This window comes from Pleurodeles waltl, chromosome 9, assembly GCF_031143425.1.
Source record: "Pleurodeles waltl isolate 20211129_DDA chromosome 9, aPleWal1.hap1.20221129, whole genome shotgun sequence".
Lineage (NCBI taxonomy): Eukaryota > Metazoa > Chordata > Amphibia > Caudata > Salamandridae > Pleurodeles > Pleurodeles waltl.
The window spans coordinates 151,500,685-151,528,319 of record NC_090448.1 but is presented as its reverse complement, the minus strand read 5'-3'; the positions used below and the strand labels follow the sequence as shown (position 1 = coordinate 151,528,319).

Here is a 27,635-nt window from a genome sequence, read left to right as displayed (position 1 = left end):
AAATAAAAAGCATATCTAAGCAACTGCAATCATAAGAAAACTTGCCGTGGAAAGTATTTTGTTTCTTTAGTGATGATCTGCCAAAAAAAAAGCATTTCAGCAGTCAAAATCAGAAACCATTGACATTATTTAGACTACTGTAATTGTTTAAAAAACGCGTTAGGGAATTTTCGATTGGCTCTGCTCTGAAAACGCATACTTGTAGCCAGAGTACACGCCAAGAAATGCGACACGCTGGAACAAGATAGCTTTTCAGGTATCGATAGTATAGCTTTGCTGACGAGTTTTTAAATAATCTTGGTTCTTGTATTGGAAAGTCCTTTAATGAGAATGGTTCGTTGGCCACTACCTCTGTTCGCAGTGTACAATTATCTCTTCAAAAGGGGGTCGAAGAGGGTTGTGTTTTGTCCCTATTTTCTTTATGTTTTTTAAGGCAGGTTTTGAATAACACTTGAGGAGGTTATCGAGGTTCTCCCCAAAGTAGGCTGCATTCTAATCCATTTTAGCTGGGTGTCAAAAACCTCCAGAGTCAAGTCATTTAAAACATCATTTGTTTTTAAAACAAAGAGACTTGAATGTAAACAGAAACCGGAAAATCGTCTGCTGCCTTTGTAAATTCAAGAAAAAGAATATATCGAGCCCTGGAGACAATTCTTTTGAGGACTTTACCATACTTGAATATTTAGCTATGATGTTCAGAAGCTGATTTGCTGGCTAACATTGTGATAACGGGTCCCTTCTTAGATAATTTACTTGTCTGGGACTCGTTTTAGGCCAATTAATCTTTTGACCCTGATTGAAGACACCTTAGGACGAGACAACTAATCAGCATATAAATCAGTAGGTCAACAATTTTCTCAGTATTCAATATGTGAAAGTAAACGATCTAGATAAATGCATTAATAACGTTTGATCACACCATGACCCTTCGACCATGAATACCACGCAAAAATTAGTAAGATTAAGTTATTTTATTCCTTATTGGTTACACTCTACTAGCAAGTTTATTAGTCTCAAAACCAGAAAACACATCAGCAATGTCACAATGTGGCAAGTAGAATAAGATTTCATCAACGCAAAGATCATGAACATGAGAACAAAGCACGAGGTCAACATGGATTCATTTTAGCAGAGTATCATTAGCGCATTATTCAACAAAGCATTGATTCAGTCATTTGTCTACTTGCGTCCGTTTTAGTGAACTCCTTAACTAACCTCGAATTAGCATTAGCATGTTGGGCTTCATGCAAAACAATTTAGCAACACAAATTTAGAAAACATCTAACTATGGTCTCTATCAAAAGGTAGCAGTTAGTACCTAGAAAGGAAAGGCAAACAGACAATTACAATTTCATTATCATGTAGTTACCCTCCATAATGGGTCAGCATACAGAGTCAGTCTTCGTCCTCAGGACATCAGTTGATTTGCCATCAGCCAGGAAACACAGCAAAGTTCAGCAAGACAGGCAAGAAGGGACAGTTTCCTCTTAAGGAGGAAAAGTATGAATCGGGCAGGACAATGATAAGAATGGTTCAAAGAATTAAACAGCAAAGCCTTTAAGACAGAGTGACAAAGTGTCTAGGTAATAGCAAAAGGCACGTAATGGCTGATTTCGCCTTGCGTCAAAGGATTATATCAATCTTGTTGTACAGTCCCCTAATTTCTAATTGGGCAAATTTTGGTGCATCATTATCTCCGTCCAATAATCGGGTAATCACCTCATTAGAATTGTCACTTTAGAACAGTTCTCATGTAGTTTATTGGCTCCTGTAATTGATGTCTCCAACGGGTAGAATGTCAGGTACAAATTTTTATTCTCTCAGGCTCAGTCAGTAGTTCCATTGTCTTTACCAGTTCAGGCGACCTTGTACCTGTTGCAAGTTTACACTGTTGCATTCAGCAAGAATGTCTCCTTGAGCAAGTCGAGTCTCATGAGAAAGAATTTACTACGGTTACACACATCTTCTAGTTTCTGGAAAATACGGCTACATGTCCTTTAGCAAGTCAGCACATTACACGTTAGAAAAACACATTTAATATGAGACCGGCAGCTAGGCCCGACTCATTAATTCAGCAAAACCTTAACATATAACTCTAAATGCTAATACAGAATCATACATTAGTACATTAATAATTCATTATTAGTCAATTTCATTAATCATCGCATACATTGGTGGCCACTCCCCATGGGCACATTTCAAGTGCCTATGTTAAAAGCACATTATTACAATTTTCTATGCGACATCATTATACATTAAGCTGCAAACATTTCATGTTAATTTTTATTATAATGACTACACTCCATCAATTGTGCTATGCTAACTCTGGGTCTGATTTAAAGTTTGATGGATAGAGTTCAGTCCATGGGAATGCTGGAGGACAGTACCTCTGCCATCCCCAGGGACCTCGGCCCATCATATTAGAGCCGTCACAACTCTCTTAATTGACTGGAGCTGCCATCATGGCAATTCTAGTCAAGGTAGGAAAAAAATTCACGATGGTATTGTCAGCCTTGACAGCAAGCTGTCAAACGTTTCAAAATGTATTTTTATTTGAAAAAAATAAAAAGCCTATGCCCCCCAAATCCATTTTACTCAGAGTGTGGGGAGTCATTACTGATATTTTAGCTGTTTCTTACTTCAAGCTTTTTCTGGGCGGCGAAGGACAGGAAACAAAACGTTGCAGCATTCACCCACATAGGGTAGATGGTGTAAAGTCCTTCCTCCAATGTCCCTTACTCAGTTGAGCCATCAACTGAAGTATTCCATTGATGGAGCCAATTGGGGCTTCCTCAACAGAATACTTACGTTCCACTCAATTCTACATGAGGTAGACGGACAGAGGTTTCATGGACAGAGTATTCTGTCTCCCAAACTAAAATCTGTCCCTCAGCTTCTCAAGTGTTTCATGCTGTTTTCTTGTCAAAAGATCCCATGACTATATTTTCCAGCAATCCCAGTTTGGGTACAAATGATAATGTGCACCTAAATCATGATTGCATGTATTTGAGATTTACTCCACACCCAAGCTTGGTGGAATATTAAATGGAAATGTGGTTAAATAGCATGTGCCACTCAGGGTTTACCTGTTGTGCTTCATTCTGACCTGTACAATGCAGAAATGAGTGGTAGTACTGACACAGGTAAGTACCGCGCTCTGTATTTGTAGGTTCCTGGGTGGTATTCTTGTATCAAAATGCATAGGAACTTGTAATGCTTCTCCATGTGTTTGAATGCACCTTCCATCTTTATAGTAGAGTAATTTCCTTCTATTATCACACATTTATAATGGTGTAATATGGAGAAAACCTTTGTATTGAGTAGAGTGTGAATATGGAGGATGAAAATTGCTTATTGAAGAAATACATTGGATACATATGATGCTACCTGCAGTTCTCTTCTTTAGGCAGAAGTCTCACTTTATTGTAAATGTTAGACCTGGCATCCTTAGGGTGGTCTTACCCTAGACATTTTACATTTCACCGCCTGTTTTTGCTGCATTTTTTGTTGGCCTTGCGATTCTGAGCACTTTACCACTGATAATCAATGATAAAGTGCATGTGCTTCTCCTCTAAACAAAGTAACATTGGTGTATCCACAATTGGCATATTTAATTTACTTGCAATTCCCTTTTAAAGTGGTATGCCATACAAGCCAGGGCCTGTAAATTAAATGCTTCTGGTGGGCCTGCAGCACTGATTGTGCCACCCACATAAACAGCCCTCTAAACATGTCTGACATCTGTCACTGCAGGGCCTGTGTGTGTCAGTTTCACTGCCACATCGACTTGGCAGTTAAACTTCTTGCCAAGTCTTTATCTTCCCTGTTTCTACATATAAGTCACCCCAACGGTAGGCCCTATGTAGCCCATTGGGTAGGGTGCTATGTAAGTAAAAGCCAGGAGATGTACATTTAAATTGTACATGCCCTGGTAATGAAAAACTCCCAAAGTTGTTTTTCATTAATGTGAGATCTGCTCCTCTCATAGGCCAGTATTAGAAATTCCTTATTATAATTTTAAGCTGTAATTCCTGATCAGAAAGGAGTTGCTGCATCATGTTTCATTTCATTGGAATGGTAATGATAAATCCTCTTTACTGGTAAAGTCAGATTTATGACTATTATTTTAGAAAGGCCTCTTTTAGAAAGTGGGCATTTCTCTGCTCTCACTGCCCTGTGTGCATGACAACCTGTCTCCAATACACGTCTGGTCTGGGCTAGTATGACAGCTATATGTGTGCACAACTGTATCTACAGTCATGTGCATATGTGTCTTCCAGGGCAGGGAGGATGGGAAGGGCGCACGCTTACACTTCAGAGAGTGATGGCCTGAGCCCCATAAAAAAGGCTGATTGCCCTCCACAGATAGTCTGGAGGGGACCTGTGCACTTCACAGAGATCCTTTAAACTCATCCCCCACATCAAAGGCACTTTTGGGTATACAGACTGAGGCTCTGAACCCCTGAAAACAGATCATTAATGCCCTTGGGAAGTACTTTGCTGGAGTAAAGACTGCTGTACTGTAAGGACTGTTACTCTGCCTGGACTAACTGTTCCAAGGAACTGCTTCTCGTCATTGCTGAGCTGCCCTGTTGCCTGCTGGTCTCTGCCCTGCTGAGGACAAGGACGAGACCCATCTTGATGACCAGAGTATTTCTAAGGGCTTGCTCGTTTTCCCCTGTTCTTCTGCAGTCTTAGGCACATCAAAGACTGCTTGCAACTTTCCTGTTGCTGCTGGAGTCTTTCATCTTTCAGTCATATCCATGCCTGAGGTTGCCCTCTCCAGTCCTGGGCCTCAGAAGTGGGTTCAGCAGCTAATTCCTGTAAAAAGTGACCCATTGCCTCGAGTGAGTGTACAATTTTGATGCATCATCCCTCCGATGCCGGCGCATTCCCAGCCTGAGCGAGCCGACTAATATGCTCTGCACGGCTGGACGATGACACATCGCGTTCACTTCAACAGAGCCTGACAACGATGCAGTGACTCAACTGTGTGGAAAATACCGATGCATCGTGCCCTCGATGTTGCCGCTGTGCACCATCAAATTTAAAAGATTTTAAAAAAATTTAAATCCTGACTGCTCTGTGCCAAGCTACCAGACGGTGAGCACAGGTTAATTTAGAGTGTGTTTTTTACTTACCCTGACTAGTATTGTGGTCCGTACTTGGACAGGGTGCATAACCTTGCCAACTAGAGACTCAGGGGCATATTTATACTCCGTTTGCGCCGGAATTGCGTCGTTTTTTTTGACGCAATTTCGACGTAAAACTAACTCCATATTTATACTTTGGCGTTAGACTCGTCTAGCGCCAAAGTCCATGGAGTTTGCATAATTTTTTAGCGTGGACACCTACTTTGCGTTAATGAGATGCAAGGTAGGCGTTCACATCTAAAAAATAGACTCCGAGGCATGTGCGTCGGATTTATACTCCCAGGCAAAATTCACGCCCGGGAGTGGGCGGGTAAAAAAAAATGACGTACGGCCGCTTTTGCGCCGTTTTTTAGCGCCTGCAAAAGGCAGGCGTTAAGGGACCTGTGGGCTCTGAAGGAGCCCAGAGGTGCCCTCCCATGCCCCCAGGGACACCCCCTGTCACCCTTGCCCACCCCAGGAGGACACCCAAGGCTGGAGGGACCCATCCCAGGGACATTAAGGTAAGTTCAGGTAAGTGTTTTTTTTTTTTTTTTGTGGCATAGGGGGGCCTGATTTGTGCCCCCCTACATGCCACTATGCCCAATGACCATGCCCAGGGGACAGAAGTCCCCTGGGCATGGCCATTGGGCAAGGGGGCATGACTCCTGTCTTTGCTAAGACAGGAGTCATTTCTATGGGGGTTGGGAGTGAAAAAAAATGGCGCAAATCGGGTTGAGGCGAAAAAATTGCCTCAACCTGACTTGCCCCATTTCTTGACGTCCAAGCTCCATTTTCCCCTACGCCGGCACTGCCTGGTGTACGTCGTTTTTTTTAACGCACACCAGACGGCGCCGGCGGCTAACGCCGGCTAACGTCATTCAATAAATACGGCGCCCGCATGGCGCTTCAGAATGGCGTTAGCCGGCGCTAATTTTTTTGACACAAAACTGCGTTAGCGCAGTTTTGCGTCAAAAAGTATAAATATGGGCCTCAATTTCTTTACAGTAAAGCTGAAACTTCTCATTTGTAACCAAATTATATGAAGATCCTAATTTATGATTTGTGAAATACCTCACACCCTAAGTTTAAAAACAGCCCGGTCATTTGACCTACCATTCTGGACAAAGCGGGCCTAAACTCTTAGGAAAACCACCATTGTAGTAGTTATGGTAACGGGCAAACCAATTGCTGCCACTCATAGAAACCTATCCCAGTATTGGACCCTAGAATCTATAAAAGTACACGATTCTACAAAATAGTGTTTTATGTGTAGTGTGGTATCTTACAGAGCTAACAAAAGTGAAGTGATGGGTTCCCTCAGAAATCAGGAAACCAGGTACTCAATCTGTGATGTTAGTTTCATCTCACAAGGCTCCTCCCCTCTCAGGAGAAGCAGGAATGCCTAGGTCAAAGGAGAAACTGTAGATCTGAGCCTAAGTATTATACAACATAAGTCCTACAATTGCAGTACACATGTGAGTTTTTGCAAATGTGCAACACTGTACTAAATACCCACATACTGTAAATATACTTAAAGTATACATGAAGGTCAGGTGGTAGAAAGTGCACATCTTGTAATCCATAATAAAATGGTAATGCATCCCCTTTAAATGATAAATGCAGAGCCCCTGGTTTTTACCTTTTGCCATATACCAAATGATTGCAAACACGTAAACGCTCCTGAAAATGAAAGAACATAAAACCAGTGATTTTGTTCTGATGGGATGGTTCAAGCAATGTTGGCCAGTATAAAACCGCACAATTGCGACTTGATCACAAATACAACACTGTAAAGTGGATGATAGTGGGAGAGCGAAGAATCCTAAAATTATAAAATACTCCACATCTCTAAAATGCCCATGAGGGGATCTTGGGTATGGGTCGTAGGTGCAAGCTGCAATTTCCATAGAAAATACATTAATGTTCTTTCAGGAGTCAATAATATGCATTTTAATTGAATTTTTACGATTTAATTTTATCATACATTTTAGGTCTATTTTTATTTGTCAACTAGAATTTACAGAACATTGCATAAATCATGTCCTGCAATCTATCCCTATTATAACATTCTAAATCAGTAGAAGTAAAACTTTGTAATCACTGAATAGCAAAAAGAAACAGAGTTTAAAAGTAGTCTGGTCTGCAAAGCTATCAATACTCACATAAAATGCTGTGACAAACTTCTGGTACAGAATAGTCTAGGCAGAAAGCAAATCTGTCTGTGTTAAGAGCTCAGTAGGAGTGAGTCTGGGTCTGAAAGCAAGTGGCCAGACCAAGCAAAAAGTATTCTCCTCTGTTCTTTCCCTGGCACACTTTTATTCATAAATTCAAAAGATACACAAAATATGACATAGTTTAATCTCAGATATTAGAAAGCCAATCAAATCCGCTGTAATTCTGACAATAAGGTCAGCTTCTGTTTTTATAGACATGTTTAACAAGCACAGTACTACTACAAGATGCAATTAATGATATTTCTACGCAAGTTATTATGACACATTTCCCATTTATCTTGGTCTCCGAAAGAAAAGACACTCACTTAAATATTTTGTACAAAATGAACTTAGATCATGCCTTTCCCCTACATCTCCACACTAAAGCCTGTTCATATAGAAGCAAGTTTCAGATTAGTTCAGCAGGTTTTGGAATTCCAATGCAGGTCAGGTGGCTAGAAAAAATAAAATAATATAATTTGTTTTGTTAGCATAGGAAGTTTGCGTCCTGCATAGGCCATGCAAAAGTTATGATAGAAATATTTCTGCTGAATTAAAGTTTGATGGAATTTGCCAACGTAGGCAAGTCAGCAAAGTCAAGCAAACATGGATCATGCAAATAAGGCTTCTGGCTAGGCCTAGTTTTTACTCAACATGTTATTTGATTTAATGGATTTTACTTTTTCCTAAAATCTCTGACAATAGCGATACTTTGACCAAAATTGATTTACCTATTTTGGGTTTAGAAACTGATAATCCTATTGATTGCAAACATAAAAAACAAACTAAAATACAACACCCTGGCAACCAAAAATATAGCTATCAGTAACTGGTAGCACAAAGGAAAAGTTTCTTGGAGTTTAAGAAAATGGGTGTTTGTTGTTGAGAAGATGAGCACATTTCTCAGTTTAAGGTTAGGCAATATCAATCTCTGAGAATGGGATGCCGATAACGGTTGGTGGGAAAAGGAGTTGAGTCACCAGCTAGAGAAACCACTCAGTTGAGTGACAATTGTAGATGTAGTTTCTAGAGGTAGTGATCCTCTGGTCTTTCGTGAGCATATGAGGGTATGCTGTGTCCATATCGATGCAACACCTTATGCTGAATGTGGAGGGGTGGGGGGTCCATGCAGCCAACATCAGGAGTGAGGCAGGCCAACAGACCTTCAGTAGTCCATTCAGAAGTGTTCCTCACCTGGAGAAATTAGCAGAAATCTGTTCCATGTTTTGGAAGCGCCAATAGCGAAAGAGTCCATATATGTCTGTGTCCAAGTGGTATTCTGCAACACAAAAGGATGATGGGCGGAGTGCTGAACAATACAAACACTCACCCCCAGTCACAGACCTGGGTTTAATCCATTGTTCTTTTGCTCACCATGCCACCCCAGTTTGGACCGAGCCATATGCAAATCAGTCTTGACCCTATTCCTCATGGGAACAGTCCAGCCCGAACTGCCAAGCCAGGTCCTCACTGGACTGGAAACAAGCATCCTGGGACCAGTTTCAGGGTTTTACCCTTCATCAGCCAGACAAGCTTGAATCCAGTGGCACAGTGAGCAAGGGACCCACATCGGGGCATACCCTTCCCACTTAGGGCAACTTTAGCAACACAAAAGGATGATGGACGGAGTGCTGAGCAATGCAAACACTCATCCCCAGTCACAGATCTGGGTTTAATCCATCGTTCTTTTGCTCAACATGCTACCCCAGTTTGGACCCAGCCATATGCAAATCAGTCTTGACCCTGTTCCTCATGGGAACAGTCCAGCCCAAACTGCCAAGCCAGGTCCTCACTGGACTGGAAACAAGCATCCTGGGACCGGTTTCAGGGTTTCAACCTTCATCAGCCAGGCTAGCTTGAATCCAGTGGCACAGTGAGCAAGGGACCCACATCTGGGCATACCCTTCCCACTTAGGGCAACTTTAGCAACACAAAAGGATGATGGACGGAGTGCTGAACAATGCAAACACTCACCCCCAGTCACAGATCTGGGTTTAATCCATCGTTCTTTTGCACACCATGCCACCCCAGTTTGGACACAGCCATATGCAAATCAGTCTTGACCCTGTTCCTCATGGGAACAGTCCAGCCCGAACTGCCAGGTCAGGTCTTCACTGGACTGGAAACAAGCATCCTGGGACCGGTTTCAGGATTTCACCCTTCATCAGCCAGGCTAGCTTGAATCCAGTGGCACAGTGAGCAAGGGACCCACGTCTGGGCATACCCTTCCCACTTAGGACAACTTTAGCAACACAAAAGGTTGATGGACGGAGTGCTGAACAATGCAAACACTCACCCCCAGTCACAGATCTGGGTTTAATCCATCGTTCTTTTGCTCACCATGCCACCCCAGTTTGGACCCAGGTATATGCAAATCAGTCTTGACCCTGTTCCTCATGGGAACAGTCCAGCCTGAACTGTCCATCATTTTATTTTGTGATGTTGCCAAGTGGTGTTCCGGCCTGAAATGAAGCTGGCTCCAAATTACATGCTCAAGATCTGACAGCAGGGCAACAAACCAATGCCAGAGTTTGTGTATCATATACAGCTGGGCGATTTCTCAACCAGGCTAGAGTAGAACCCTTCGCTTCAGAAGGACTTCTGAGAAGGCGATTCATTGTCATCCTTCCTAAAGGTGTTGGGGTGTCCACTGCCTATGGGCCAAGTGCATTCTTCAGGACCCTGCAATTGTGGAAAACACTGTTTATTTCCTTTAGATATGTTATTAAAGCAAAGAAAGGAAGGAAAAGTGGATGATGGGGCAGTCCTTGTTTTGCTCTATAAGTAACATCCATCTTTCATCCTGCAGAAACCCTTCTAACAATTATAGAGATGTTCGCAATCTACTAAGAGTAAGCCTAATAACAGACTCACCATTAGAGATATGTCTGTGTGAAAGTGTTCTCATGTTTGCAAGACCTACACACATATTGCTTTTGAATATTTCTAAAACAAAAAAATAAACACACAAGGTGAACCCATCTGTCCTGTGAGACTGAAATTATAATACACTAGTCACTTGCTTCTCCAGAAACCATAAATGCTGCCACCAACAAAGGCAAGGCCTGTGCACAGGGGTTTACTGTGGCTAGCCGCCCCAGACTACAGGGTGATTGGTCCACTCACTTTAGGGACCATGAAGGTGTCCATGTAAAATACTGCATTTGCATTTTTGGGGTCCCTCGGCAACAGTGGCTCACACACTATTGTGAAAAGAAAAGCCGAAAGGAATATCAGAGACAAAGGAAAGAGTGATGATGACACAGCAGTACAGTGTGTCTAGCTCTTTCTTGCCTACACCAAACTTTGACAAACACCTTTGGTAAATGAGATACATTTAGTTGGTCATGGAAGATAAAATTTACATCAGTAGTGTATTTAATAAAAAATACCTTTCTTTGTGAGTGGCTTGCAATTGACTGGATGTTTGCCTTACTTCGCAAATATTTGTCCAAAATATCTGTCTATAAGGAAGAGCTGGTCCAATCCTCTGTTGTTTCTTACTTAGGGCTTCATTACGAGTGTTGTGGAGGCGATTACTCCATCCCAAACGTGACAGATATCCAGCCTGTGGTATTACAAGTACCATTATATCCTATGGAACTTGTAAAATGGCGGACGTGATATCCGTCATGTTTGAGACAGACTAATCCTCTCTGCCAAACTCGTAATGAGGCCCTTAATGTCTTTGCACCCTACCACTGTTTCTTTTGGGCTTTCCCATCAGTGGCACTTAACACTCCCTAACTATGGGATTTTCTTACATATTCATTAAGAGATACAGAGGAAATGAATAATTCATTATATCACTAGAATTGACTTATTGCCACCTTATATACCTTATATACGTTTTAGGTTTATATTTTAGCATGAAGTCACTAGTTACAATGCCAAAATGTTTGTCTCTAGATTTCCTATTGGGCCAAGTATACATTTTCCTCTGTAATTGAATGTATATTTAGCCTCAATGAGTGAACAATCGGAGCTTACAATATTTTAAAATTTAACTTAACTTACCAGTATTTTTTTTTATTCCTTGGAAATACATTTTAGATTTGGAAATTTTGTCTGAAAAATTAACATATTGTTTGATTTTGTTGGTTGTAAAAGAAATTATTGTGATAAAGTTGTACAGTAACATGTTTTGAAATGTTTTAGGTCGATGCATTGAGGTTACGACTAGAAGAAAAGGAATCTTTTCTTAGTAAGAAAACAAAACAACTTCAGGACCTCACAGAAGAAAAAGGTACCTTGGCTGGAGAAATTCGGGATATGAAAGACATGTTGGAAGTAAAGGAGAGGAAAATAATTGTTCTCCAGAAAAAGGTAAGACAAGGATAAAGGTGTAAATGATTGAGCAACTGTCTTCCGTAATATACTATCGAAGAGAAGCATCTTATGAGAATGAGTTCCTTAGCTTGTTGGTTGAATTTTAAAATGAAAAATGGGAAGCGAAATGCAGTCACTATCAAAACAGTTTCTGGTGGAGAATGAACATTAATTTCAATTTGTGTACTCATTTCTAGAATCACTGCATTAGGGTGAGAGTTGCCTATGGAAGAAATAATCTTTTGTGAAATACATTGTTGGGGTTAACCGTTTGGTGGTCTTAAAACTCTTCTTCAGGTTCATGTTTTTTTTTTGCTCAACTAGTACACACAGGAACCAGTTCCTGGAGAACCAACCAATGTCACGTAAGACATCTCTCAAGGGCTGCTGACAAATAGTAGGTATAGCACAAGCTATTCAGAGAGGAAGTTCTTCCCTATCAATGTAAGCACTCTAGTAGCGTCTCAATAGAGAGCAATAACAAAGAATCATAAATCCCTAATGGGGAGTGGTGCAAAACAAAGCTGATGCAGCATGCAGGAGAACAGGCAATAAACCAGAATTTGTACCTAGGAGAGTCCACAGATTCTCACACAAATAAAATAACTTGGCCGCTCCAGACTTACCCGATATTAAGAAAAACAGGCTTCAAAGAGATTCATCCTCAAAGGTCTGCATGAAAAAGTCTGCGGGAGGACAATGTGGAAGGCACATAAGAGAAGGACAAAGAAACAATGCATGACCCACCATCCGTGTCCTAGCTATTAATAAACGCATAAAGGAGGATTAGTAGCAATAGTAATAGTAGTGGTAGGTGTAGGTTCTTATAGGTCTGGGACTTTTGACAAACAAGAACTAATGGTTTAAAATAGCAAAGAATAATATTAAAATTCCATTGGTTGTTCTACACAACCCAGCAGGAGTGTAATCATAATATATTTGCAAGGAAACCTGTACACAGCTTTTTGTCACTTTTATGACAAGCAGATGCGATGTCTTCAGTTTTGGACTTCCTGGCAATGCCTGCCATTGTGAATTAAAACAGGCTAATTGTAAGCATAAATTAGATAAGATCCTTTACTTTTTAGCCTTCAGTTGTCTTTCTTTGTTGAAGGCATCATCTGAGACAAGGTTCTCTATTATGGACTCTCCTGGTTTTCCACAACTGCCAGGCCTCCTGAGAGTTGTACTTCTAAAAGGTCACTCAAGATGGTAGTGAACAACTGAGTGGTATCAACAGTGAATGGTTCATAACATGCTGGGACTGGTGGAGGGGCTTGAGCAGATGCTTGAGAATGTGCTAGTCAGAAATCTATTCTACAGAAAGAACAAACAAACAGCATCATTCAGGAGGGGGTAATCGACAGTGACAAGAGTTTGCTTGAAGAAACATTATGGGGGAAGCTCCAACGCTGTTTAGTGAACATGAACTTTAACAACAGGCCCTTAGTAATTTCAGTGCAAAGCAGTCAATTTAAATTTAATATTTTGAGGGTTGGACATGAGCATTTGTCTCATTGTTGAAGAATTTGAGGTAATGACGGAAAGGTTGAATATGAAGTGGATGCAAGATGATCCATGTACACTATTCAGAGTACTGAAATAACAGTCACGCCTATGCCTTTTTATCCCACAAATAAGCAGTTATATTGGTTTCTAAATGACATTTTATGTTCATTAATGAAAGGTTCACTATAAAAACTAATTACAAAATGCATGATTTCAGACTGAGCTGGAAAATACAAACCCACACACAGGATACTATTGAAAACTAAGGAACAGTTCAAATTATGGTTGATGGAGGAAGATATAATCTCGTCATAACAGGCAGAGGCTAAGGCAGAATTATACTGGTGCTTTGTTACATGGAATCTCACAGACTACTATACTAGGAAAGCTTTTTGGTGTTGGTTACTCACTCTGACATTTTGGGTATGGGATATGCATTGTGAGAACCTCAGGTACACTGAGAAGGGGCTGTACATGTATTTCAAACTAATTCTTGGAACATATATGTGGCTTTATTACTGTATGAACTTTGTATCTGATAGTAAAACTTATGTTCAATACAATGTCCCTGAGTTGTTTAAAGCAAGAAGCCAATGGTCATGTTTGAAGGCCTGATTGATTAATTGAGAAACGTTAATTCAGATGCTATGGGTCTGATCTGTTTATTATGAAAACAAAGCATTTTAAAGTAAATAGACCTGTAAGGGTGGATTGTTATTATACTGTGCTAAAACCTGTATACAGGTATTGTATTACATGGAATTTAAAATTTCCTAGCTATCGTAACAGAAAGTTTCATTTCTATCAAGGACACGGAGGCGAGGATTATGCTTTCCTTACTTTCCTTTAATGAACAACAGCAGAGGTTAGAAGCAGACCACACTTCAGAGAAAACCCTGGGATGAAACTACAAATTTCAATAGCCAATCCACAACAAGCCAGTCCATATCCTGATGCCCCTCCTCAGGCACTTCTTCTCTCATGACGCAAGATGAAGATATCAGAAGAATCACTGCCCTTTGCTGGCCTCAACTCCTACAAGAAAGCAAAAACCACCATATCTGAGTAGAAATCTAGAATGCAACTATTATAACATCCGCTGCAAGAAAAGAAACCTGTAACATCAGAAAAACAATATCTCAACATTACATTTCCTTAACATCTGCTATAGCATAAGAAATTCCGGAAACAAATGACTTACTCCTAAGCACAGTGTTCTGTACAAGGTAACATCATCCATTGGGTGGGGAAAAAATTAGTTGTATCCAGGTGGGAATAATCCTCGCCTCCGTGTCCTTAATAGAATTGAACGTTTCTGTTACGATAGATAGGAAATTTTTCATTCTATGTCAGGACCAGAGGTGAGGATTATGCGTGTTCGAAGCTTATCCACCACCAATGATGCCTTGTCCAAGACCGGCTTGAAATAGAACCTCTTGAACATGTAATCAGATGACCAGCCTGCTGCATTGATAATATCATCTAGTCTAGCACCCAGAGAAAACACCTGAGATGCCATAGCACCCCTGACTGAATGCGCCCCAAAACACGCCACATTGATGCCCGATTCTTGCATAACCCACCTTAGCCATCTGGCTATGGTCGGTGAAGAGACAGCTTTAAAAGGCTTTTGAATGGATATAAGCAATTGTCTCTCCCCCAGGGGCCGAGTGTCCTCAGTCGCAATCTCAGATGCCTTGAGGCATCGCACCACACACAATGTAGGAGAAGTATCAAAAGCAGGGTAAGAAATCATTCTAGTATCCGTCTTATTCATCCTGGACACATGAAAAGTAACCCCTTGCGGCGTAAAAACCCTACTAGAAATATTCATGGCCCAAACATCTGAGACCCTTCTGCAGGAGACAAGGCACAAAAGCATCATGAGCTTGGCCGATATTTCCTTCCTGGAAAGGTACTCATTCGCTTGCCAGGATTGGAAAAGATTAAGAACCAAATTGACATCCCACAAACTCAAGTATCTGGGTTGAGGAGGGAGAGCCAGGCGAATGCCCCGTAACAGTTTACACACCAGAGGGTGTTCCCCTATAAGTATACCCTGAACAGGAAGATGACCAGCTGAAATAGCAGAGTGATATGCATTAACAGTACGATAGGCCATGCCCCTGGAAGCCAAGGAAACTAAGAAACTCAAAACTGGAACAGCGTCGCACCCCATGGGATCCTCTTTGCATTGAAGAAACCAACGTACCCACTTTGTCCATGCAGTATTGTATCTCCTAGAAGTACTGTCCGCTCAGGCTGCGGCCAGCAATCTTTGAGCTTCCAATTAAAGGCATGTGACTCTCCATTATTCCCTGAAATCGTCCAAGTCATGAGAGGGAGACGGCCTTAGAGAACCAACGGGACTGGCCCATGGGACCCTTTAGAATATCCGGATCCTGGGGAGAGGGATTGGAAAATCCCAAGAAAGTTCCAGAAGAACCCGAAACCACACTTGAGATCTCCAAACTGGAGTGATCACCACTACCTGCGTTTCCTGTCTGCGCATGTGCGCAGCCAGACGCATTATCATGGTGAAAGGGGGAAAGGCGTAACCCTTCTCCTTTGACCAGTCCTGGAAAAATGCATCTGTCGCTACTGCCAGCGGATCTGGCTTTCAGCTGACAAAGTGGGGAATTTGATGATCCAGCCAGGATGCAAAGAGGTCTATCAAGAACAGACCCCACCGTGCATTGAGACTCGTGAAAACCCCAGGATCTAAACACCACAAACTTGTGTCTGGCCACTCCCTTGAACAGCAGTCTGTTATCTGATTCCAGGACCCCAGAAGATATTCTGTGTGACTGAGATATTGTATGTGAGACAATATGCCCAAAGATCCTTGGCCAGATCTGCCAGAGCTTTGGATCTGGGACCCCCCAGGTGGTTGATGTAGCGGACCGCTGAACGATTGTCCATTTTGAGCAAGACTGCACAGTTTGCTCTGTCCTTGGTCCAGCATTGAATAGCAAAAGAACCTGCGAGAAGCTCCAGGCAATTGATGTGAAGGGTTTGCTTGGCGGAAGACCACCTTCCCCCGGTGACGGAGTCCCCGCAGCAAGCTCCCCAACCCAAGCCACTGGTGTCGGATTGTATAACTATGTCCGGATCCGAACCGAAAATCGCTCGGCCGTTCCAGCCCTCCATATGGGAAAGCTACCATCTCATCTCATTGCCTACCTCTTCCGTCAGAGCCACCTGACCTGAGTAAGAGAGGCCCTCGCGCAAGTTGTTATGCAGGGGTCCTGGAAAAATCGCTTAAGGATAAAAGACCTGCTATCCGAGCAATCTGGCGCTGGGATGTCGAGGGCCCTAAGATTGTATTCCTTCACTCCTGATGGATCTTCGTGATTTTGCGAGAGGGTAGGCTGAGAGTTTTGTCCACCGAGTCTATGACAAACCCCAGAAAGGTGGTCTGCCTGGAGGGAATCAGAGCCAACTTCTTGGCATTTATCAAGAGACCCAAACCCGCGAAGAGAGAGATGGCATATTGCAGTTGCTCCCGCAACCTGAGGGGACACTGATTCATCAGCAAAAGATCGTCTAGATAGATGATCAGACGCATTCCCCTCCCCCGGAGATGCTCCATCACCGGCCTCAAGACCTTGGTGATGCACCTTGGTGATGCACCAGGCGGCTGAAGATAGACCAAACGGTAGAGTGGTGAATTCGTAGATCTGCACTTTCATTGAAATTGAAGAAAACTATGATGAGGGGGAAAAATTGGCACTGCAAGGTACCCGTCCTGAAGATCCAGGTATACCATCCCATCATTGGGATGCAAAAGGTTGCGCAAGAGATGGATGACCTCCATCTTGCAGTGTCAGTACACAAGCCAACCTTTGAACTCCCTCAGGTTGATTACGGGTCACTGGTCCCCATCCTGCTTGTCTGCCAAAAAGATGTTACTTAGGAAACCCCAAGGATAAAGGGAAGTTGGAATTATAGCCACTTACCAGTGCAACTCCCTCACCTCCCGGTCCACCTACAACTGCTGAGAAAGTGTGAGCACTAAGGGACGCGGGAGGGAGACCTGAACCGGAGAACCGAAAAATTCCAGCTGAAACCCTCTGATTGTCTGTAGAACCCAATGATCCAATGTAAGGGACTCCCATTCTTGTGCAAAAAGAGCCAGCCTCCCCAGTTGGAAGGAATATCCCTGACATAACACTTACCGGATTGGGCTCCTTGCACATGCCTCCATAAGGGTCCTTTGGTTCCTCTGACTCTCTGTCCCCTCCTAGTGGGGAAGAACTCACCATACCGCGGCTGCTCAGCTGCTCGGCTGCTCGGCCGCTCTGCGTGGGGCTTGACTTCTAGCGGGCCTTGAATGTAGAAATGGCCAGCCGAGCACCCTCTCCCATGACCAGCCGAGAAAAAAAGGTGCAGTTGAAAATTCTTCTTTATTGATGATTGCGCCTTGTCGAGGGATGTAAAGGTAGCAACAAACTTGGACAAATCTTTTATGAAAGGGTCTCCAAAGAGATTTCCCTGAGCCACTGGCCACGTCTCCACGGAAGCCAGGTCCCCCAACTTTGGATCCATCTTAATCAGGAGTGACCTATGCCTCTCCGTGGAGAGGCCACAATTGGCGTTCCCAAGAAATATTATGGCCCTCTGGGCCCAACCAGAGATTACCTCAGGAGACAAAGGAGTGTCTGACACTTTGGCTTGTTCTGCTAACTCCAAAATGTTTGTAAGAGGGCCAGAAATATCAAGCAGCTTGTCCTGACAGGCCCGCCATGACCTGTTGATCCCTTTTTGGAATCCTTGATAAACTTTTGTAGAAAAGTAGCCATTCTGGGGTCTATGTCCGAGGTATAGGAAACTTTCCCTAGAAGGGAAGGGAGAGGACATTATGCCCTCAACTGCACCCGGACCTCCTTCTCCAGAGGATTGCGCAACCTGGCAGCAGCATAGGACGTGTCCTTATCACAGGGGACACACTCGGAAGAGCGGGGGTGGACTAAGTCTTGAAGGTCCAGCATGTCCATTGACCCCATAGGCAACTAAAGCTCCGAGAGAGTTTGAGTTGACCGCCAAGGCCTAGAGGGGCCCACCTCATCATTAGAGTCATGCGAATCATCCTCCTCTGGATCTGCTGACGTCAATAGGGAGAGAGAATCGTCATCTTGAGGGGAGGGCTCAGCAAAAGCTTGTTCTACCTTTTCAAAGGGCGCTATGTCCAGGCCGCCATCCATTTTGCACTTATGGGGCTGGTATTCTGATTGCCCCCAGTCTAATGGACCCTGAAGAGACAGATTAAGAGGAGCCGGAAAGGAATGTGCCAGCTGAAGCAGCTTCCTCTCCAGTGCCTCAATGGTGGCCACCCCCGCCTGTTGAATGGACGCATCCACCGCGTCACAAAGCTCATTATCAATGGGAAGAACCGAGATTGCCTCTTCCTCCACATAACCCTCTCCTTGAATATTGGCTGTTATGACTCCCGTTCCACAGGGTCTTGAATTATGCCTGGAAACAGAGTCCAGCAATGTCAGGCACAGCGTGCAGCAAAGAGTTTGTAGGACAGAGTCCAATGATAGTAGTCACAGCATGAAGCTCAAAAGGGAAAAATCCCTTACAGAAACACTTTGAGGCCTTAACAAAGGCTGTTTGGGGTAACCCCCTGGGGCCAACCTCCCTTTGATCTATGGGAGCAGCAAAACGCCTGGGTCCGGCCCCATGGCAGCAGAATGGAGAAAACAATTGTCTGAGTGCGTTACTGAATTAGCACCTTGAGGCGATACCGACCCGGACCTCCGGGCGTCAAAGCTGCTGAAATATGAGAAAATACAGCGTTATGCGATGTAAATACCGACCCACAAGGGTGTCAGGGCTTCCAGGGCACATGCGGTGTCCTAAACGTGATTCTGCGGGCTCATGTTGTTTTTTTAGTTAGAGCAGAGCTCAGCGGGAACCATCAAGACACGCGATGCGCATTTGGAAAACACTGATCTGCCCTCTTCAGGCGTGCTGGGACACCACAGCGCCTGACAGGCGACCGAGCCGCAATTGGCGAAGCAATTAGCGCCCCTGTGACTCCCTGTTATGAAAACAACAACCACAATTAGCGTGCCACTTTGCATTATATTTTTTCCTTAGCCTACGAGCGCAATACACAGAAAAAGAAAACTACAAAAAACAGGAGAAAGATGAAAGGCACTTATCATCATCGCAAGCAGGAAAAAAAGAGGAAGTGTCTGAGGAGGGGCATCAGGATATGTATTGGCTTGTTGTGGGTTGGCTGTTGAAATTTGTAGTTTCATTCCAGGGTTTTCTGAGAAGTGTGGTTAGCTTCTAACTTCTGCTGTTGTTCATTAAAGGAAAGAAAGAAAAGCATAATCCTAGCCTCCGGTCCTGACACAGAATACCACAAATCACTGTAATAAGCAAGACTTTTAGTGTTACCCTCTCTTACAAGCCCTTGGGATACAAGGAGTACAGTGAGAATCCATGTAAGGTCCACTTAGGAGGGGTATTTATTGTTGTGCCAGCTGTAATTGTGTACATATTTGTAATTGTATGACTTATGTAAAGTGTTGCTAACGGGAAAGCCTATGTTCACTACAGTAGTCCTAGGCTTGCTATGGTGACAAGCCAATCATAAAGGTTATAATCCTGATTGCTTCACTGGGAAAAGCTAGGTCATATGCCGTGTATGTGATCTGTTCTTTATCAAACCTTATGCAAAGTTAATAGGGTTGACTTATTTGTAGAGATAAGCACGTTTAAGTCAATTTTCTTGTAAGGGTGGATTGCTATTACACTGTGAACAATCCTGTTATTTTGTGATATGAAATCTCACATATTCTCACATATTAGTATAATAGGCAAAGAATTTGGTTGTTTACCCTCTGGCAAACCTTTGGAGTACAAGATCTGTTCTGTGAAAAATTCTGTTTGGCACACTTTGGACAGGGTGTATATTGATAAGCCAACTGCAATTGTATACATATTTCAATTTGATAAATGCATGCTAATTGTTGCCATATGGGAAGACTTATGTTCAACACAATAGACCTGAGTTGAATATGGTGACAAGACAATTATATTGGCTACAGACCTTATTGGTTAATTGGAAACACTGAGGCAGGTGGTATGTGCCTGATTAGTTTTTTATGATCAAAAGTTATTCCTAGTGAAAAACACTTGTTAAAGCCAATAGGCTTTTATGAGTTGATTGTTATTGCTCTGTGCTAAAGTCTGCAGATTGTTATTTCCTTACAGAGAATTGCACAGATTACCATATTAGTCAAGGGTTTTGGTGTTGGCTGCCGTCTTTGACAAGAAAATTAGCATTGTGACAATTTTTGTAAGGCCCCCTGAGGAGGACTTGTTAATGTTTTTTGCCAGCTGTAAATGTATACATAATTTTAATGTTGTTACTTTTACATTGTAGAAAAACTCATGCCTAATTTAGTAAGCCTAAATTAGTTATTTTGACAAGCTAATGGCAAAGGATATTGGCTTGGTTCTTTCATTGGGAACAGTTATGTCAAGTGCCATAGGTCTGGTGTGTTTATTATAAAGGGTTGCAACAGAGGCAGTTGGCCTGACTTATTTCTTTGTGAAAAGCATCTGTTAAAGACAATAGGCCTTTTACAGAAGTCTGGTATTATACTTTGGTAATTATGTACATGGGTATTTTGTTACATGTAATGCCATAGATTACCATGGGATCCAAGAGTTTTAGTGTTGGCTACCTCCTCTGACAAATCCTTATGGAATCTGATGACGTTATGTAGTAAGCAAGGGATCTGGTGTTTGCTACCCACCTCTGATACATTCTGGGAGGGAGAAGGTTTGCATTTAAGAATCCTTGTTAGACCTCTTAGGAGTGGAGTCATATTGTGTATCTCAACTGTAATTTTCTACATTTTTAATTTAATGTGTAGCATTTAGCAATGTGGGTATTTTTCAGTCCAGCCTGACAGCTTTAGCGGTCTGACTGGCTCTTGTAATTAAAAAAATCACATGCATTGCCAAGGGGCTGATGCCTAACCAGGTCTCTGAAGCTGCACTTAGGTCTGAAATGCCCACGTTTTAGCTGTCTAGGCAAGGGCAACCCTTTCCAGCAGCTACATGGCTGCCAACACGAAGCAGATGGTGCCTTTCAGAAGGATCCCTGAATGGAGGAAAAAACCCAACGGCAAAAAGCCTCCAGGGTGACAATAAGGCTCCAGAAGGACGAAGAGGAGACTGCCTGAGGAATAACGATAATAATCTCAGGAAACACACATGCAGCTGGAGCAAACAAGCGGAACCAGGAAAAAAACACAAAGGAGACTATTTGAGTCCAGTAGTGCCTTGACCAGTCAGGAGTGAAGAAATACAATGAAGGGGCTGCTTGTAGTAATGCAAGGCAAGAAGTGAAAGAATATCCCTCCTTTTATAGCCCAAAAACAGGAAATACCTCAAGAGATTGATGCCACCGTGATGGTTTGGAAAGCCCTCATAGAAAATAATAGAACATTGGTCATGTCAGAAAGGGCTATTTCTCTTTCCTGAAAATCGTCACTATAGTATTTTAGGATGAAGATAAGGAGAACAGTGGAGGCACTGAAGGTGTCTCATCCCCTGAATCCTCCAGGGAGAAAAACGAGGAAGCAAAGGACTGCACCAGTGGGCTGGCTGCCTCAAGATTAGTTGTACTGGGGTGTGCAATGGTCTGTTATCGTCTGCAGAGTCCCAAGAGTGCAAGTGAAGCCGTACGTCCTGCCTACCTGAGACTAAATCAGGAACCATCATCATGTAGGATGCCTGCAGCAATGCAATAAAATATATACAGAGGGACTTTGAGTTAGCAGTCTTCAAAACGTCGATTTATGTGTCATTTACAATCTGTTTCTTCTCATGAAGGCAAAAAGTATGGGATAATGTGCCAGCCCCCTTCAGTCACCGGCTCTATTGGCCACAGAGTAATAGCATTTTGCCTGATCACGTCCACCTGAAATTGAGTGTGCTTCATTGTCAGGACTTGTGCAGCAGCCACTTCAGTTGTGCAGTTTCACGTTTCATAGATCTCCCTTTTTCCTTTTATTCTTTTTTCTTTTCTTTTTGGAGTGCTCAGCAGCTCCTTAGACAAATTTCTGGACCCTTGTTTAGTTCTCATTTCATTACAGTGCACAGTGTCTAAAGTGTGCCATATGGCTTCTGATTCTAAAACAGTTGTTGTTCTTGAAGGGTATCCTCTATAATGCTTCTTTGTTTTACTGTTCCAAGATGCAACGCCAGGCATCTTGGATTATTAAAGATTTTGATCACTATACACAGTACCTTTTCAAGAAGGCTGATTATTGCAATGTTTCATTTAAAAGAAATATGTATTCTCAATTGCAGGCAGATGCCCGCCATATTCATGCATTAGTTTTTGTTTTGTTTTTTTGAGTTTGTGTGTACTTTACTGTACATAGTACAGTGGATGAACGTAAGAATGAGTTTGTGGATGGAGTAATGGATATATGAGTGAAAGGATGGCCGACACGTATATTGACGTATTACGTAGCAAAATTCACCAGTAACTAAGGAGCAACTTTCAATTATAATCCACACCTACCCAATGCTTTATTTGTAAATAAAAATGTGCTGGTGCCCAAAGGCCTCCCCTTAAACATGCGGCTGCTGCAATTAAATGTGCCAACACAGAATACTGTGGCAGCGTAATCCTGAAGCCATCTCGGGCCTCTTCAATCCATTTACATCCACTTCTTGCCCCTTCATCTCAATGTTGCAGCTTTTTGCTTTCCTCCATTGTGACGCTTTCTTGTTTTTCACTTCCTCCATCTGCAATAAATGCTTGTGGCAGAAAAATAAGGTGGGGCCTCAAAAATAAGTGCCGGTGCCCCGCACTGGAAACAACAAGCACAAATTAAGCACTGCATCTACCTATAAACATTCCTAATGCTTGTATATGCTGATTTTGAAGTCTCGCAGATCAGGATGGATTGCATTAAAATTACTTGCTTAAAGCAGCACTGCATACAGAACCAATCTAAACAGAAGAAAGTATATGCAGTCATTTTTAGGTTGTGTGCGTACTTTACTACAGATTGTAGAGTGTATGAACTTAAGAATTCGTCTGTGCACGGCTTAATGGACATATTGGTGAAAGGATGACCGACACGTATGATGACATGTTGCGTACAAAAATTCACCAGTAACTAAAGAGAAACTTTCTGTTATAAGCCACACCTACCTGTAAGCATTCCTAATGCTTGTACACGCTGCTGCTGAGGTCTCTCAGATCAGAATGGATTGCAGTAAAATTACTGAAAGCATCACTGCATATAAAAAAACAATCCGAACAGATGGAAGTATACGCATGCAATGTAAGCTAAAAGAATGTATTAATTAACTGAATTTCTGAAGATAAAGAGGGGGCATGCCACAGCCTGATCATCTTAGCATCTGACTTGGCCCAAACAAATCCTGGACTGATCAGATCGCCAGTTCATGTGTCCTAAACGTCTAACGTCAGTATGGAGGAGACTGCTCCGAGTCCTTTATTTTATTGCCAATTGTACTGTTCCTTATTACTAAAAAGTCCTTGAATACATAAAGAACAGAAATCTGTGTAAAGGCTATATATCAATGCATTTTTAGGCACTCTGCCTTTCTATTTCTATTTTAATGAGGCACAGTCTCCTCCTCGATTTAATGTTTTCTGATTGTATGTTCAAGTTCATTATCATATGCACAAGCATTCCTCCAAACCCCAACACACGCACTCCCACACACATACTTCCGCACTCTTGGATTTTTTCTCAAGCCTTTTTCTCTCGTCATTTTTTTTTTTTTAAACTTTTTTTATAACATAGATTTACCGACATTACTAAAAATTACATTTTCAGGTTCATTGCATGCTCAGATGTATGTTCTTTTCTGCCTGGAACAGGTGCAGGTTAGTAAGTGTGTCTTTTGTAAATTCCAGTTATTGAAGTTATAGGTGGACTTGCTGGGTGGCTCTCTTCCAGTTAATCTGTAGGAAATAATGCACAATGGTTCATTTTAATTACAAACACATAAAGTCCATAATACCCAACAAAAGAACAAAATGCGGGCAGCAGGACGGAAATTGCCCCGCATATTTCATTCTGTTCGGAATGGAAAGTTTGCCCTAAGTTGTCTCCTTGCATTATCTCCAAGCGACTCATTAGTTTCTCTTGTTAAACAAAGAACCATTTTAGAGCAAGAAATGGAGACATCCAAGGAAGCAATGGGTCCGAATACAGGAGATGATGCAGGCTACTTCCTTTTCGGGATGATAATACCGCTCCAGTAAAAAACATTACCGTCTACAGTATCTTAATGTCGTCTGGGGACTAACACTGCTTCAGACATTTTCTTCTGCCAGAAGTACGAAGAAAAAATATACTTTACAAAAATGTAAGCGCCGATAATTTGTTGTGTACATTCATAAATCATTTTATTCTGACAACACGACCTTGCATTTTCTGAACGATGTACCTTGCTTGAGCCTCTTGCCATCCATGTGAATTATCGTCAGGAACATAAAATGCTTTCACATGTAAGCTAACAGTTGCATCTGGGACCATATGTGAATGCCTTGGAGCATTCTGGTTGCTTTCGTATTACAGAGGGTCTGCAAATAAAAACGAAACATTAATTGTGTGGGAGCACATGGGCACTCACGCAACATGAGGGGGGAATCCCTGTTCTGCAAGCAGATACAGACCCATGCAAGTGAGTGAAATGCGTCTGCACCCTGTTACAATTGAAGGTAAATGGACAAATAGGCCCTTTGGGGACCGGTGCCACATGAATTACCAGGATTTGGCCATGGCGTATTTGCTGTGCACTGAGGCTCACACACAGGTGTTCGTTTAATTCATCAGTCAGTGAGCAGAGGTCAAAATCCATTTGTGTAGAGATGTTTTTTACTGGCTAGCAACATATCAATATTTTTTACTGTCTCCTTCCTAAGTCCTAACTGTGTACATCAGAAGTTAGGCGTGAAGTGCCTTTGGAGGACAAGAGTAAATATTCTTAGGTTATATGTTAAGTTATCAAACACCTTTTGCACATCTGAAACTTAGTAAGAATGGAGATCGTCGATGTGGCCATGTAAGCCATCTTATTTAATGCAGTTTGATCAGAGAGAGACACTGGTTGAAAGATTTACAACCATAAGTCACCAGTTGCCCATTGGGAATGCCTCAGCAAGCTTGGCCAAAGAGAGTCCTTATTTGAATCAAGACTTGAGGGAACCTAAGGCAAACAAGTGAATGAAAGTGGCAGGGTAAAAAAGTAGGTGCAAAACTAATAAAAAGAATAAAATAAGCTGGGTGGTAAAGTAAAACAAAGTCAAAAATTAAAACAAAGAAGCATTTAAAACAAGCATTTGCAATGCAATGAGTCTTGCGTTTGCTCAAGTTAGAGGTGTTAGCGTTTTCAACTCCTAACCAAACTTTTCTTGCCATATAAAATGAAAAGTAAAACAGTTTCACATAAGCAAGCCGACGGCTGCCATGAGCATGAAGCAGACACACAAAAGGAAACATAAGTTCGCTCGCTGTGAAATGTATTGGCAAAAGTGCAATTATCCATGTAGCAGGGTCGATGTCATGCAAAGTGCTCGAAAACTGCCCAGCGAGATTGCGCTGCCTACAAAATAAAAATAAAAAGTAGTCCAGAAACTATACGGAAAACATCGAGCCTCATATGTTTTCAGTAGTTGGCCAGTGCGCTTGAGGAGGTCTAATCACCGGAAAAGGCATGACGGTGTGCATGCCTTTCACTAATGAAATCAAACGAATTTTAAAAGGCAAGCCCACAAACCAACCAAATTAATGGGCGTGACATGGGCATTGTTAAAAGCCCATAGAGAGATTACACCAGGGACAGAGCGCTTTGCGCACTGGACCCTAAAAAACTAAGGCCAAAATAAAACATTTGATGAAGCAGAGAGAAATAAATAGGACGAGTACACAATTGAAGAGACAGGGGAAATGATAAGCACAACAGAAACAAAACATAATAAACCAAACAAAGATACCTTAAAAGGAAAGATGAATTATTAATTTGTGTCCCAATTATGGCATGCACGTCTACATGAAGGTCTTGTGGATGGCAGAAAAACCTGTCTTAGTAGTTGTGTTTGTAATGACCTCCTCAACCGTCCTTTATGTGTCTACAGCTGGGGGCTGGAGAAAACAAACTCTATGAGGTGAAGTAAAAAAGGTTCGGGAAAATATTAGTGACTTATTCTTTGCAAACGTCAAGCCTGTCCTTTTTAAAAAATACATTTATGAGTAACGCAAGTTCTTATGTATACTAACGTCTGTTACATCACTTCTTTCAGTTTTTTACTTATCACAATGTTTTCTAGAATGGAGCAAAAGCAAACAAAAATATACTATGGGAACTATCGAGGTGCAGTGCTGTTTCAGTGTCCATACTGGATGAATGTGTAGTTTTCTTGCCAGTAGGTGTGTTACTTGTGTCCATCACCCCAGTGTTAGCAAATCTTGCACTCCTTTTTTGTGAACCTTTAAAGCTCCAAGGATTCCTCACATCCTTTGTGGTTTCTTGTATGCTCGTGGCCTTCCATAGCACCAATTAGAATTCTGTCCAATGAAATGTACAATTTTGTTTTCTATAATGAAGATATCTGTAATTATTATTTGAGTGTATAAAAAAATCATTCATTCATAGGTGAAATACACTAAACGTCAGCAGTTGGGAAATGTATGCATACTGAAATACTGTTACAATTTTCTAACAGTTACGCAGTCACCTGCTGTGGGCTCCGGTTCTGCTCACAAAAGTTTCTGATTAGTCTGGCTTTTCTACGTTGAAGTCCGAAGCTTCAGTGAACTGTGACATTTTGACCATAACATCGAGACCCAGGAATAAAACAGGTTTCCACCAAGGCATTGTATGGTCGAATGTAGGGCTTCACATAGAAATAATTACTCTTCTCATATTTTATTTCGACTTAACATTAAGAAAGTGATCTCTTTCACAGAAGTGGCTCATTTTCAGTAAATCAGACGAGAGTGCCACATTTGAAGCCTTGTGAACGCAAATATTCAATTTTTTTCCTAGTTTAAAGTATTTGCTTTACTGTAGTAATTTACAACTCCGTTGACAATTAATAGGCCAATTCCAGGTGTATGTATGCCCCTCAGTCTGCTTCTGTGGCATTTTCACCACAGGTGCCTATGCGAGTCTGAATGTCACTGTTGATTTTAAGGTTCTCCTCTTTTGTTTGGCTTGGCTCCTTTCTAGATTGTGCTTGTGTTCCCCCAAAACTTTGAAACAATACAAATGGTCCCCTATCCACTAACACATCTCTCAAGTGTGGCATTGTGATACCTGTCTAAAATAAACATAGATTACACAAATTTTAGCTTCTGTATTACATCAATTACATCTATCTTTGTAATAAATTGGGTTGTTGCTTGAGGGGGCAAAAACTCTTCTCAAG

At 42.0% G+C, this 27,635-nt stretch overlaps 1 protein-coding gene across 2 annotated transcripts in view; it reads left to right on the top strand.

Moving 5' to 3' along the window:
- ERC2 (ELKS/RAB6-interacting/CAST family member 2) overlaps positions 1-27,635 on the top strand; it is a 2,244,592-nt gene that overhangs the window by 1,060,300 nt on the left and 1,156,657 nt on the right. For both annotated transcript variants that reach the window (XM_069206453.1, XM_069206452.1), the window contains one exon: positions 11,504-11,671. In XM_069206453.1, coding sequence (XP_069062554.1) covers positions 11,504-11,671 — 168 coding nt within the window. The remainder of the gene's footprint in view (positions 1-11,503; positions 11,672-27,635) is intronic.